The following is a 12,488-nucleotide window of genomic DNA, read 5'->3' as shown; positions in this document are numbered from 1 at the left end:
TGGGACGAGAGTTGATACGTTTTGCTTGAGATATATATGAAAAAGTGCAAGATTTTATGTGTGTGGTATGTTATGGTTGAAATATTTCAATTGTTGGGTAGGTTTGATATATGACATGACATCATTTTATATACGCAACCTAAATGTATTTACTTATGTATAAGGAAAAGTTGGTTCAAACGTGATGTTTTTAAAGAAGATTTTAAAAAATATTTACTTATACATAATGAAGAGTTGGTTCAAATGTGATGTTTTTGAAGATTTTTTTTAATTACTTATGCATAAATAAAGAAATGAAGAGTCGGTTCAAATGTGATTTTTTTTTAAAGAAAATGTAAAAAGAATATTTTTTTAAAAAAATCTATTTTATTTATTTATTTTAATTGAAATTTTAATTTAAAAAATAAAATCCTGGGGCTTCTCTCTTTCTTCCTCTCATCGAGCTTCACCCCACTCCCACCATCTCTTAAAAAGCATTTTTAAAGGGATTCCTTTCCATGGGGGCTCCTTCCGTGGTGCTTCCACAGTGATTCCAAAGTGACCCCTCATTTTGGCGAAATCAGTAACAAGCCAATTCACAGAAATTGCTTCCAAGCTCAGTTTGATTTCACTCCGAATTGGTCTGGTGTGGAATACAACTTTGCTTCTGCTCTGGTACACCACCACAAACCCCCTGGGCTGCAAATTTCCCATGATGCAGCGCTGCAATTTCCCCCCATTTCCTTTTGGTGGTCCTTTCACTTTCAGGGCAACTCATTTTTATGGAATATATGCATGTGTGTATGTGCGTATGTGAATATACAGATATGTCTATCTATCTATCATCTATCTATCTATCTATCTATCTATCTATCTATCTATCTGTGTGTTGAAATTACTGAAATGGAAGGGAAAATAAAAAAGGGGATGAAGAAGACATAGAAATATTCATGAGGCAAATAGTCACGCAATCACACAATTACGCGAAACAGGGAACAAGAACTTGCGCCCGTTTCACCCCAGAAACATATCAGGTCATGATGCGTTCAGACCCCCACTGAGCATGTGCAAGGGTGCCGATTCAAATCGTTGAATGCGCATGGTATGCACCGGTGTGGTAATACAATTTGCACTCACTCCGCTTTGCGTGAATCCATGTCACGTGACTTGCCTTGGATTCGATTCCCCCTCGATTCGGAAGGACAATGGAAGGGCAACCAGATGTGATAAAACATTCACGTTATAATGTGAATTTGCATAGCTGAACCAGGAGGCACCCCGGATCTGAGCTGCAAAAACCTCCGTGTGAGAAACACCTTTGACCCTTTTAAGCTTATCTGTCTCAAAACACCCTCTCAGCCTGGGCTTTGTCTCTAAATGGGCGCAGTACAAGGTGCTAGTTATTACCTATAAAGCCCTACATGGCTTGAGTCTAGCATACTTGTGGGAGCGTCTCTTCCCATATAATCCCACCCTAGAGGACCTTTTCTTTAGCTGCTCCAAAACTGTGGAATGATCTGCTGGAGGAGATCCGTCAGATTAATACTCTCGACGCCTCCAAAAAGGCAGTCAAGACGGATCTCTTCCGGAAGGCCTTCCAGAATTGATCTCATAAATTAGACTGGCCCTCTGCCTATAGCTACCCTATCATCCGCCTGTCTTTCTAACCCTTGTAATTTGAATTTAACTCTTATTTTAACTCGAATGCTTTTGGAATGTGTATTTGAATGTCATTGGTGTTGTGGATTTGCTGCTGGCGAAAGGTCAGGAAGAAACTCTTCTAGAACATGGCCACATAGCCCAAAAAACCCACAAAAAACTATGGATGCCGGCCATGAAAGCCTTCAACTCATTATTATTATTATTATTATTATTATTATTAAATCCCTTTTCCTGCATATATATATATATATATAGAGAGAGAGAGAGAAAGAGAGAGAGAGGGGCTATAAAAGCCTTTGACTTCATATTATTATTATTATTATTATTATTATTATTAAATCCCATTTCCTATATGTATATATATATATATATATATATATATATATATAGGCTAGCTATATATTCATATATATGTGTGTGTGTGTGCTATATATGCTAGATATATATATATATATATATATATATTGATTATAGATTGAAAGTTTTGAATATAGCTGCTGCATCATCAACATCAAAGACATGCCCTTCCATCCCTGAGCATGTGCAGAGTGCAAAGCCTCCCCGGCCCATGCTCAGGGATGGTGGGGGGCTCGCTCTCCCCTCCTTCCACTTTGGCATTGGCCAGGATGCAGTTTCTAGGTGAGGTAAGACGAAGGCGGAGCGCTGCAGAAGAAGAAGGAGGAGGAATAGGACTAGGACTTCTTCTTCTGCTGCTGCTGCTGCTGCTGTGCCGCCTCTGTCCAGCAGGTGGCGCCCTGGCGTCTGCTCCTGGGCTGAGGTCCGGACAAGGAGGAGGAGGAGGAGGAGGAGGGCATCCGCTGCTGGTGCTGCTGCTGGTGCTGCTGCTGCTTCTTGCATCCCTCCATCTCTCTCTCCATCTCCAGAGGGCTCTGGGGCTGGCCATGGCCGGGTAGCGGGGGGCCAGGATGCCTCGGGATGCTCTGGCGATGCTCTTCGCCCTCCTCTCCCTCTCCCTCTTCCTAGGATGGCCAGCGCTGGAGGCAGCCAGCCCCCAGGGTGAGTCAAGGAGGAGGGGGGCACAGCTCCAAGGGGTCTCTCTCTGGGGGTCTCTCTCTGCTTTCAGGGTGGCCAAGCGTCCTCCTTTTTTTTCCCGGACGCGCCCTTCTGCTTTGCTGCTTCCTGTCCTCCATTTGGAGCAGGGGTTTCTCAGGGTTGCAGCTTGTTACTTGGGGACGCCTTCCATTTGCCTGGGAATGCCCCCCATCTTTGGCCCTGCCTGGCCCTCCTTTGCAGCTCTTGAAATGTCCTCCATTTTACGATGCTGGGTGGGAGTCATGCCTTGAAACATTTCTTGTGTGTGTGTGTGTGTGTGTGTGTATATATATATTAACTGGGGGGGGGGGTCCACTCTCTGCATTTCTCCCTCCTCTCTTTCTTTGGCCAGACCTGGCTCCTTTCCTTGTTCCTTCTTAGCCCTGGGGGGCTTCTCCCCTCATCTCCAGGGAACAGGAATGCAAGAGGAGGGGTCTGAGGGGATTTTTTTTGGGGGGGAGGCAAGATGGGTGGGTCCTCTGGGTTTCTTCCCTTGTATCCAGGGACCCCATTGTCTGTGGCTCTGGGTGGGATCCCACTTGAAGGAGGAGCCCCCCCACAACCAGGAGCCCCTCCCAGGACAAAAGAGGGGGCTCTGGGGGGCTTCCTTGGCTGGCCCTCTCTGCCCCCCTCCACTCAGGGCACCACAGAATGGAGGACTTGGTTGAAAAGAATAATGGAGGACATGAGAAAAGGAAATGGAAGGGGAAAAAACAACACTCTTAGCAATGTAAATTCAAAATGTCCTGTCCATTTCCCCCCTTTACTGTACTTTCTTTTCAAGAAAGCTAGTCAGGTTCAGAAATGGAGGACACCAGCCACTCACAGCTTCCAAGACTCCTGTGAACAGAAACCCATGCTTCTCCCTCAGGCTCCCAATGGAGGACATAAGAGAGAAAGAGGGAGAAAATGCAAGGCGCTGCGAAATAAAAGCTAGAAATACTCCTATAAGTATACATTCATGCTTCTTAGTGCTGCTCAAAATGGAGGACGTGGAGGGGAGGGGGGCATTGAACATTAAAAGCTAAATGCACTCCTATGAGTATAAACCCATGCTTCTTAGTCAGGCTCCAAATGGAGGACGTTGAAGAAAAAAGAGGTAGGACATGAATAAATAAAATCTAAAACACTGCTATACATGAATCCATGCTTCTTAGGCTGCAAATGGAGGTCCTTTTTGGACTTCCTCCTGGACAGGAGGCTGAGATGGAGGACATGTCCTGGGAAAGGAGGACACATCTGGTTACCCTGCCTCTGCTGAGCAAGGAGGGGGATGGAAAGGCAGAGGGGAGGGTGGTCTATTCTTCTGGCCAGCCTGATCCCCCCTATCTCCGCCCCAGACTCCCATCTGTCATCCTGCCTTCCTCCCCCAGCAGCCCTTCTTTCCCCCCATTCCCTCTTCCCTCCCCTTTGGCCGGCCATCGCCTTACATGGTCATCATCTTGTTTTTATTCCCCCACTCAGGCAAGCAGCCCCCTCCAGGGTCTTTTCCCATTGCCCACCCTGAACCTTTGTCTGCTTTTCTCCTCTGTTGGGGGTCTCCTTTTTTTTCTGTTCCCTGTTCACACACACCCCACACAATACACAAACACACCAGTCTTCTTCCACCTAGCTCTTTCTCCTGCCTGTCCACACCCATCCATTCCCCCTACATCCTCTTTGACCTCTGTTGACAGACCTGTTGTCTGCCTGTCTCTCTTGCCCTTCTTCTATAAATCTAGTAGGTTTATACCTTGGAGTTGCCACTGGCGCATTGCTTGCTTAAGGGATGTGTGGATTGCTTGCCCCGAGCAGCATTGTGTCTGAAAGGGCAGCAAATCTCATTATATGTGAGGTTGCATGTGCAATGCCTTTTTTCACACGTACAAGTCTGTGATTCTATGAGTCTGGGCAGGGCCTGTTCATCTACTCTTTCTCTGCCTGTATACAATGTTAATGTAATATTTGTGCTTTTCATCAACCCATCGCTAATGTACCTGGTTGCATTTTCCCCAAGGTGACTTAATGCCCTGCCCCCACCTGCTTCTTCTTGGCGCCATGGACTTCCCACAGGGGATCCTTGCTTGCAACATGGCTGAGTGCATGTGTGTGTGTGTGTACACACATGCACAGCCATGGGATTGCGTAAAACACCTCCCTCTGGCGGTGCTGAAGGGCAGAAGTGGTGCCCCCTTTTCTTTGGGGAGGTGTGGCACTGTGCTTGGTGGGCGTGAAGGGGAGCTGGTGCACAGGTGCCACTTGTGAAGAAGGGCTGCATGGTTCCTCACAATAGATCTTCCGCCCAGTTGGCGTTCTGCACCCTGACTGTATGTGCCTTGGGTCCCTATGGCACAGAGGAGACAGAAGCACTGGGGTTTTGTTTTGTTGTTGTTAATGTTATTATTATTTTGTCCTGGTCTGCATTGCTGACAAATTCTTGGCATACGTGTTGGAAGGAGAGCTCTAAAGCTTCATCTCAGCCGGTGTTCACTAGAGCGTGTGCGAAGGGGTGGCGGATAGAAACTGCAGCCCCTCCCTGTATTCTTTAGCAAGGGATCTGTCATTTCTCTTCTCTCCTGTTAAAGGTAGAATAGACACCGACATTTCCAGAAATCTCCTTGTCTCCCTTGAATCTTTTCATTGCATTTCTTTTAGATCTGACACCACCCCTCTACCTGCTGCCTGCTCCATGCACCTGCGGGTCACTTCTGCCAGTTAATATGTTGGCAGCGTTTCTAGTGAGAATGCTTGACCTGAAAGCTAGGCCTCCTCCAACCTGAATTCAAAATGCAGGAAGCCTCTTTGTGTGATTCTGTGGTTCAGTTTACTTGCTAATAACCCAGTGGTTCCTGGCAATGTCACTCTTGACTGCCATGTTTCCTTATTCTGCAAGAGATTCTAGTCCCATTTCAAATTAAATTCTTCTTCAGAGGATATTGTTTCCAGTCTGTATAGCTGTATTTCTGCATAGCGTTGTTTCCATACTCTGTATAACTAGGCCCTTGTCCCTTGTGATCCTGCATTTTTTGTGTTGTCCTAAAAACTAAACTCGACTTGTTTCCGACCTATGGTAACCCTATCATGGGGTTTTCTTGGCAGGTTTCTTCATTGGAGGTTTGACATTGTCATCCGCTGAGGCCGAGAGAGTGTGATTTGCCCAAGGTCATTCAGTGGGTTTACATGGCTGAGCTGGGATTCGAACCCTGGTCTTCAGAGTCATAATCCAGCATTCAGATCACTATGCCATGCTATCACTGGGTGCTTAATTTCTATGAAAATATGTTCAGCAGCATGCCATCTGCTCTGGAAGCACTAGTCCTTAATCTGGCATCTGTAGCTGATATTGTCTGGTGATCAGACGGAGACACTCTGCATGCTCTCAGATGCCTTTTACTTTTATGATTATTATAGTTTTTGAGGATTGCAGAGCCAAGCCCTCACAAGTCTGAGCCCTGGTTTAAAGAGAGAATTGCTTCATGTACACTGCAGAATTAATACAGTTAGACACTATTTTAACTGCCAGGGCTTAATGGTATGGAATTCTGGGATTTGTAGTTTTGTGAGATATTTTGCCTTTTCTGTCAGAGAGCTCTGGTGTCACAACAAACTACAAATCCCATGACAGTTAAATGTCAAACTGCATTAATTCTGCAACATGGCAGCAGCCCTTGTGGCCTATTTTGCAGCTCACATGTAGCTTCTCTGAGTAGCTGTTGGGCTCAGTTTTTCATCTTGTTTTTCTATTTCTGGTCATGGTTGATGGGTATGGTAACACAAATATTACCAGTGTTTGCTGACTATTAAAATAACTACTATAAATTGTCAGTTTGCTGCAATGCAAGGTGGTTGCATGATTAGGCACAAGGCATAACCTGGGATCTCTTCTCCAGGGTGAAAAAGTACTCATAGTACTGAAGAGAATTCTGATTTATGTAGTGAGTGGAATTGTAAGTTTTCTCCATTCACATAATGGATTTTTTTTCAATACAGCAAGGCATATAGTGGAGCCTGAGTTGTACTCACAAAGGACTTAACCTATTTTAAGGAAGGAGCTGGGATGGGTCTACGCTGGTGTGGGAATCAGGTGGCCTTCCAGATGATGTTAACTGCAACTCCCAGCATCCCAACCAGTACAGCCAATGGTGAGGAATGATGGGAGTTGCAGTCCAAGAACATCTGGAGGGTCATCTGATTGTCACCCTGGTCTGCCTAGTGATAGTTCTTTCAAATCTGGTGATGTTAATTTGAACTCAGAGTTTAGCTTTGGATTTATATGCCAGGTTTTAGAAACAGCAAGTAGGGTGTCTCTGAACAGATGTGGAACAGAACTTGGGAAAGCATCTTTTGGGGGGCCTAAATCAAATTGCTACTCTCAGCTAAAGTAGACCCATTAACTCAATAGTAAACCCACGCTTGTGTAAATCCAATTAATCTATTTTGTCTACTCGAGTTGGGTCTAACAGTTGGGACTAGTGTAGCCACTAGGATGTTCCCTCTGGAGATAAAGATAGTTCTGCTCAAAAAAGGTAACTTTTCAAGGTCCAGAAGAGCCACCCCTTTCTCTCACCAATGACCATTCAATAAGATGGGTTGAAAATCTTGATGAGAGGTTGCAAGGCTGAAGAGATGGGAGTTTGTTTATTGTAACTGGTATTTTCTCCAAGGAGTTTAGAGCAGCCTAGGAGGAAGACAAGTGGATAGTCTTCCATTTCAGATACAGATGACCTTTTAGTTGCATCAAGCACTCTGGTTTCACACCAATACATTTTCATGGAAGTTTGTTTGGTCTCTGATAAATTGAAAAGAGATCCAGTGTGATGTAGTGATTTGAACGTTTGACTAGCGCTTTGAGAGCCCAGTGTTCGAATCCCTGCTCTGCCATGAAAACTCACTGGCTGACTGGGGTTGTCACACTCCATCAGCTTCAGAGCAAGGCAATGGGAAATACGTTCTGAACAAATCTTGCCAAGAAAACCCTGTGATAAGTTCACTTTAGGGTCACCATAAGCTGAAAATGACTTGGAGGCACGCAGCAACAACAAACTTAAAACTGACCTTTCTCACCTCGGTGTATATTTGGAACCCTGGGACACTTTCAGATCTGTTTCTAATGACCTTCCTGTCTCCTGATCAGACCTTGGAAAAGTTTCCTTTTGGGATTACAGCTTCCGTGATTCTCCAGCCACATGGCCACTGGTTTTAATGTCCTAGATGTTTAGACAGGAAAGAGTCCTCTCAGTGGCTGCTCCCAGGCTATGAAATTCTCTCCCACTGAGAAACTAGGTTGGGCAACTCCATAATCTCCTTCTGCCACCAGATAAAGATCTTTTTATTTGAACAGGCAGTTGGTTGAGAAGCTTGTATGTGGGAAGGTCCTTTATTGTACTTTTATTGTTTTTTGTTATGTTTTAAATGGTTTTACATTGTTTTAAAGTGTGTATGTGCCTTCATGTCACCTGTCGACTTATGGTGACTCCATGGATTTCATAGGGTTTTTTAGGCAAGGAATACTCAGAGGTGGTTTTGCCAGTTCTTTCATTGGCAGTTTCCCATCCAAGTATTAACCAGGGCTATCCCTGCTTCATTGATGTTTTAATTTGGGAATTTATTTAATTTTTTAAAAAACTTGTTATCATTAGGGTTTTTTCTTTTTAGACGTAGGTTGTTTTAATTCGTGATGTGAGCTGCCTTGGATCCCAAGTTGGGAGAAAGTCAGAGTACAGTATACATTTAATACATACATACATACATACATAGGCCCGATACAGACAGGCCAAAATAAAGCTGCTTTGAGTCACTTTGGAGGTATGCTGTTTAAATGATGCATGCGTCCTAAGAGTCCAGAGGCCATGCCAAAGCCAGGCTCCAGTCCTTAGGATTGGATCGTGGCTTTGGCATGGCTTCCAGCCTCTTAGGACACATGCATAATTTAAACAGCATACCTCCAAAGTGACCCATAGCAGCTTTATTTTGGCCTGTCTGTGCAGGGGCATAAAAACAGTATCAGTCTCCTATTCCTGGTTTTAATATCAGGTTTCTACTCCTAGACTCTGCTGTTTAAATGAAGCCATACTACATTTTATGCATGTTGCTCTTGTCTTGTCAGATGTGTTACGAAATAGTCAAGGGCAAAAGTCAATTCCAGTCAAGAAGACCTAATGTTAACTGGTCACCATGCACTCAAGTACTTTCCCCATAATGGAAATTTTTGGGGATGGTTGATACTACTAACAGACTGGCAATGGGCTTTTCAGAATTGGCAGTTTGGCTGCTTTGTTAAATGTAGTGGGGATCACCTCCATGCACAAAGAGGTATTTATAACCCCTGATCTTCAAGGGTACTTCATATCATTGTGACAGCTTTGATAGGAACACCTCTTGCAAGATTTGTTCTACAGATCTTCCAAGAACTTTATCTTGCAGAGGAGCTGAGGCCTTGCAAGGACCTTTGCTTTATTCAGATAGTTTAGGTCTTGCACAGTTTATTATAACTAGTGGTATATGTGGTGCTTAGTGGTAAAGACTCCAGTTCTGATGATCGGAAGACCAGAAGGTTGGCAGTTTGAGGCCTGAGTGCTGCATGATGGGATGAGTTCCTGTCACTAGTCCCAGCATCTCCCAACCTAGCAGTTCAAAAGCATGCAAATGCAAATAGATAAATAGGAACCACTTTGGTGGGGAGGTAACAGCGGTCTGTGCAGTCATGCTGGCCACATGGCCACCAGAGCAGTCCTCTTTTTGGCTTAGTAACGGAGATAAGTACCGTCCCTTTACAGTCGATTATGACTAGACATTCATGTCAAGGGACTGCCTTTCCCTTTTCCTTTCACCTTATATTGGCAACCACAAGGAAGACTTAAGTGATCGAATCATTACAAACAGAACTGAGTAAAGCAAGAGGAAATTGCAGCGGAGGTTCAAAAGGGGACACAGATAAAGTGTTAAATGCTATATCTAGAAAAAAAAAGATAAATTGCTGATGTTATGAAATATATAAAAGGTCTGGCCTCTGGAACAAGCAACGGTGCAGTTTTTGTGTTCACCATTTCTGGAGAGGTCCTGAGTAATCTCTCTAGGGGGTGGGCATTCAGCCCATAACTTCTTCTCTCATTGATCCCATTATGAGTGAGTGAAATATCCATACAGACAGGAAGGGGAATTGGTGATGGATCCCTGATCCTTTAGCTAGTTAAAGCTTAGGGATTGGGAAAGAAATGTTAGTCAGAGCTCTATCCAGATTCTTGACTGTCATATGAGTGTGGCAGGATTTCCTTTGGCTGATGAGGCATCCTGGATCTGGGAAGAGTGAGAATATTGAGTTATAGGATGCAGCCAGACTGCCTGCAGGATATGTGTATGTGGGGGAGTTGTCCCTTTCTGAAAGCTGCTTTTAGTGGTGCCGAAATAGCTACCGGACCTCCTTAGTCATGTTGCAAAAAATAAAAAAGTATAAAAGATTCTTTAAATACATATATATTAATGACACATTGAAGCCATCCATAACTGAGCAAGGGTAGGATGAGTAGGGACCCAGAGCATCATTCTACCCCTGCTCAGTTATGGATGTCTTGGGTATGTCGTTGTATACATTCTCCTTAAAAGGAAATGTCCAAACTCTAACAAGAAGGCATTTCCTTTATGAGGAAAAATTAGAGATAGGAAGGTACGATTGCAGCCTTCAGGAGAACAGAGGTTGCATCTGCACTGCAGAAATCATGCCGTTGGACACTGCTTTGCAATGGTTCTGTGCTATGGAATCCAGGGGTTTGTAGTTTATAGTGGCGCCAGAGATTGCTGACAAAGAAGGCTAAATATTTCACAAAACTATAAATCCCAGAATTCTATAGCATTGAGCCATGGTAGTTAAAGCAGTGTCAAACTGCATTATTTCTACAATGCAGATGCAGCCAAAGCCGAACCAAAGAGAGGAAACACACTTTGAAGAGATTGGTTTCACATCCAAAGTGGCTCACTGGCAAGACCTATGACTACAGCTGTCCTTCCTTTCTCACAAGCTTGCCACAATTTGTAGCTCATCAGATTAGATGCATCCCAGCAAACCTGTCGTCTTGGTGGTCTGTACTGTTCTTAGGTCCAGGTATATAGTAGAAGTAAAAGGCTTTTTCAGTCTCCCAGTAGGCTGTCAGGCTGCTCTTCAGTTAGTGGACCTCAAGATGCTCAGGTTTGTTTCATATCTTTTGCTTACTTCTGCTCTGACCGCTGGGGAAGCAAAGTTTCCCTTTAGGCACGCTGTGGTTGCACTTTAAAGACTGTCCTTACCAAGCACAAACCAGGCTGATGGAAAGAGCCAGGTGTTTGACCTGGAGGGCAGTGATTGCTTATATGTTCTTTTGTCAGAACTTCAGAAAGTTACTTTATTGGACTGCAGTTCCCTCAAAACCCCATCCGACAGGATCATGCTCAGTACAGAATCTGGGAGTTATAGTAAAAGAAAGAAAGAAAGGAGGGAGGAGGGAGAGTATGTTGGTAATTTCCCCAATATTTGGCTGTTATTCATTTCCCCATCCTGGCCTTCTTTTTCAATATATGTGGGGAGATGAGCCCCTTATGGCATTTGCCTTTTTACAGTCTTGGAAAAATAGCTCAGCCTATGGGCCTGCTTTTACTGCTGTTCAAAATTTCAAACTGGAGTAAAAAGAACATCTGGAAAACATCTGTATCTAACAGCATTCCTCAGCTGGAGAAATCCAGCTGCTACATAGCTGGAGGGGTGGAGCTCTGGGATTTACAACCATTATCATTATTGCTATTATTACCATAAGGACTGACATAGGCTGGGATGCATTACATTTGTTTCTAGGAAAAAAACGACTGGCGTGATTGCTGCGTACTGGTTTAACCATTATGATTTCCTCTCAGGGCGCTCTGTAAATAGCTGTCTGGGAACGGTCTGAGCATTGTCTCAGCATCCTGCTCAAAGTTCTTTATTCATTACTAAAAGTCCTGGGCCGGAAACGTAGTGCTACATTTTTGCTGTAGGTTCCTGTGTGTCAGCATCCTCCTTCCATCTATTGACAGACTCAAGTGTCTTATCATTTTAGAACCCACCCCAAAATAAAGGAATGTTGTACACAGAAGTATATAACTTCATAAATCAAAAGAAGGAAAGAATAGTTTAAAGATACTAGAAATCAAACAGACAGGGCCTGCTATTTAAATCTACCATTAAACTATGTCTAATATTTTTATGCCTATTAAAAGCAGTCAAAAAACTAAAGAAAACAGCATGGTGGGGAAAAGAAGGAATTGATTTGTTCAGGTTCTGGGAGCTTATGCTAAATATTGAGATGGAGGGGATATTGATTGTTTGATACTTTATTTTGGCCATAGGTTAGCAAAGAGATTATAAAGTTTGGCTTGGAAAATTTTAAAAGTGAATATAAAATCAGATGCTATTCTGTGAAAGATAGAAAATGGTTCTTAAAAAGTATAAAACACCATATGGCATAAAATATAAATAAGCTATGAGATATATTGTATTAGAACATTATGAGAATCTCGTTGTTGTTGTTGTTGTTGTGTGCCTTCAAGTTGTTTCCAGTTTATGGTGACCCTAAGGCCACATCTGTCTGTCTCTACCTCCCCTACTTCAAAGGGTCATAAGTGCTCTTAGTAAGGAATCCTCTTGAATATTCCCTCCAGGGATGCCAATGGCAAAACATTGCATCTAGCTTAATAAGTACAGTGAATGCTGTCCTGAATTTGGGAATAGTCCATTCTGCAAGGTGATACCCTCTCATTATCCCTGAAATAAGATGACCAGACATACATTATTTTGCAGGTATATATCCTAA

General features: G+C 43.6%; 1 protein-coding gene across 1 annotated transcript in view; it reads left to right on the top strand.

Annotated features, from left to right (window-relative positions):
* Window positions 1-2,440: 2,440 nt before the first annotated feature.
* The window catches only part of FAM171A2 (family with sequence similarity 171 member A2), a 43,197-nt gene continuing 33,149 nt past the window's right edge, over window positions 2,441-12,488 (top strand). The window contains exon 1 of the mRNA XM_089532049.1: window positions 2,441-2,658. Coding sequence (XP_089388175.1) covers window positions 2,568-2,658 — 91 coding nt within the window. The 5' untranslated portion in view covers window positions 2,441-2,567. The remainder of the gene's footprint in view (window positions 2,659-12,488) is intronic.

This window comes from Sceloporus occidentalis, unplaced genomic scaffold (assembly GCF_023333645.1).
Source record: "Sceloporus occidentalis isolate IW3139 unplaced genomic scaffold, rSceOcc1.0.p SCAF_7, whole genome shotgun sequence".
NCBI classification, from domain to species: Eukaryota; Metazoa; Chordata; class Lepidosauria; order Squamata; family Phrynosomatidae; genus Sceloporus; species Sceloporus occidentalis.
Note: the sequence above shows the minus strand (reverse complement) of the source record. Positions and strands in the feature narration are given on the sequence as shown.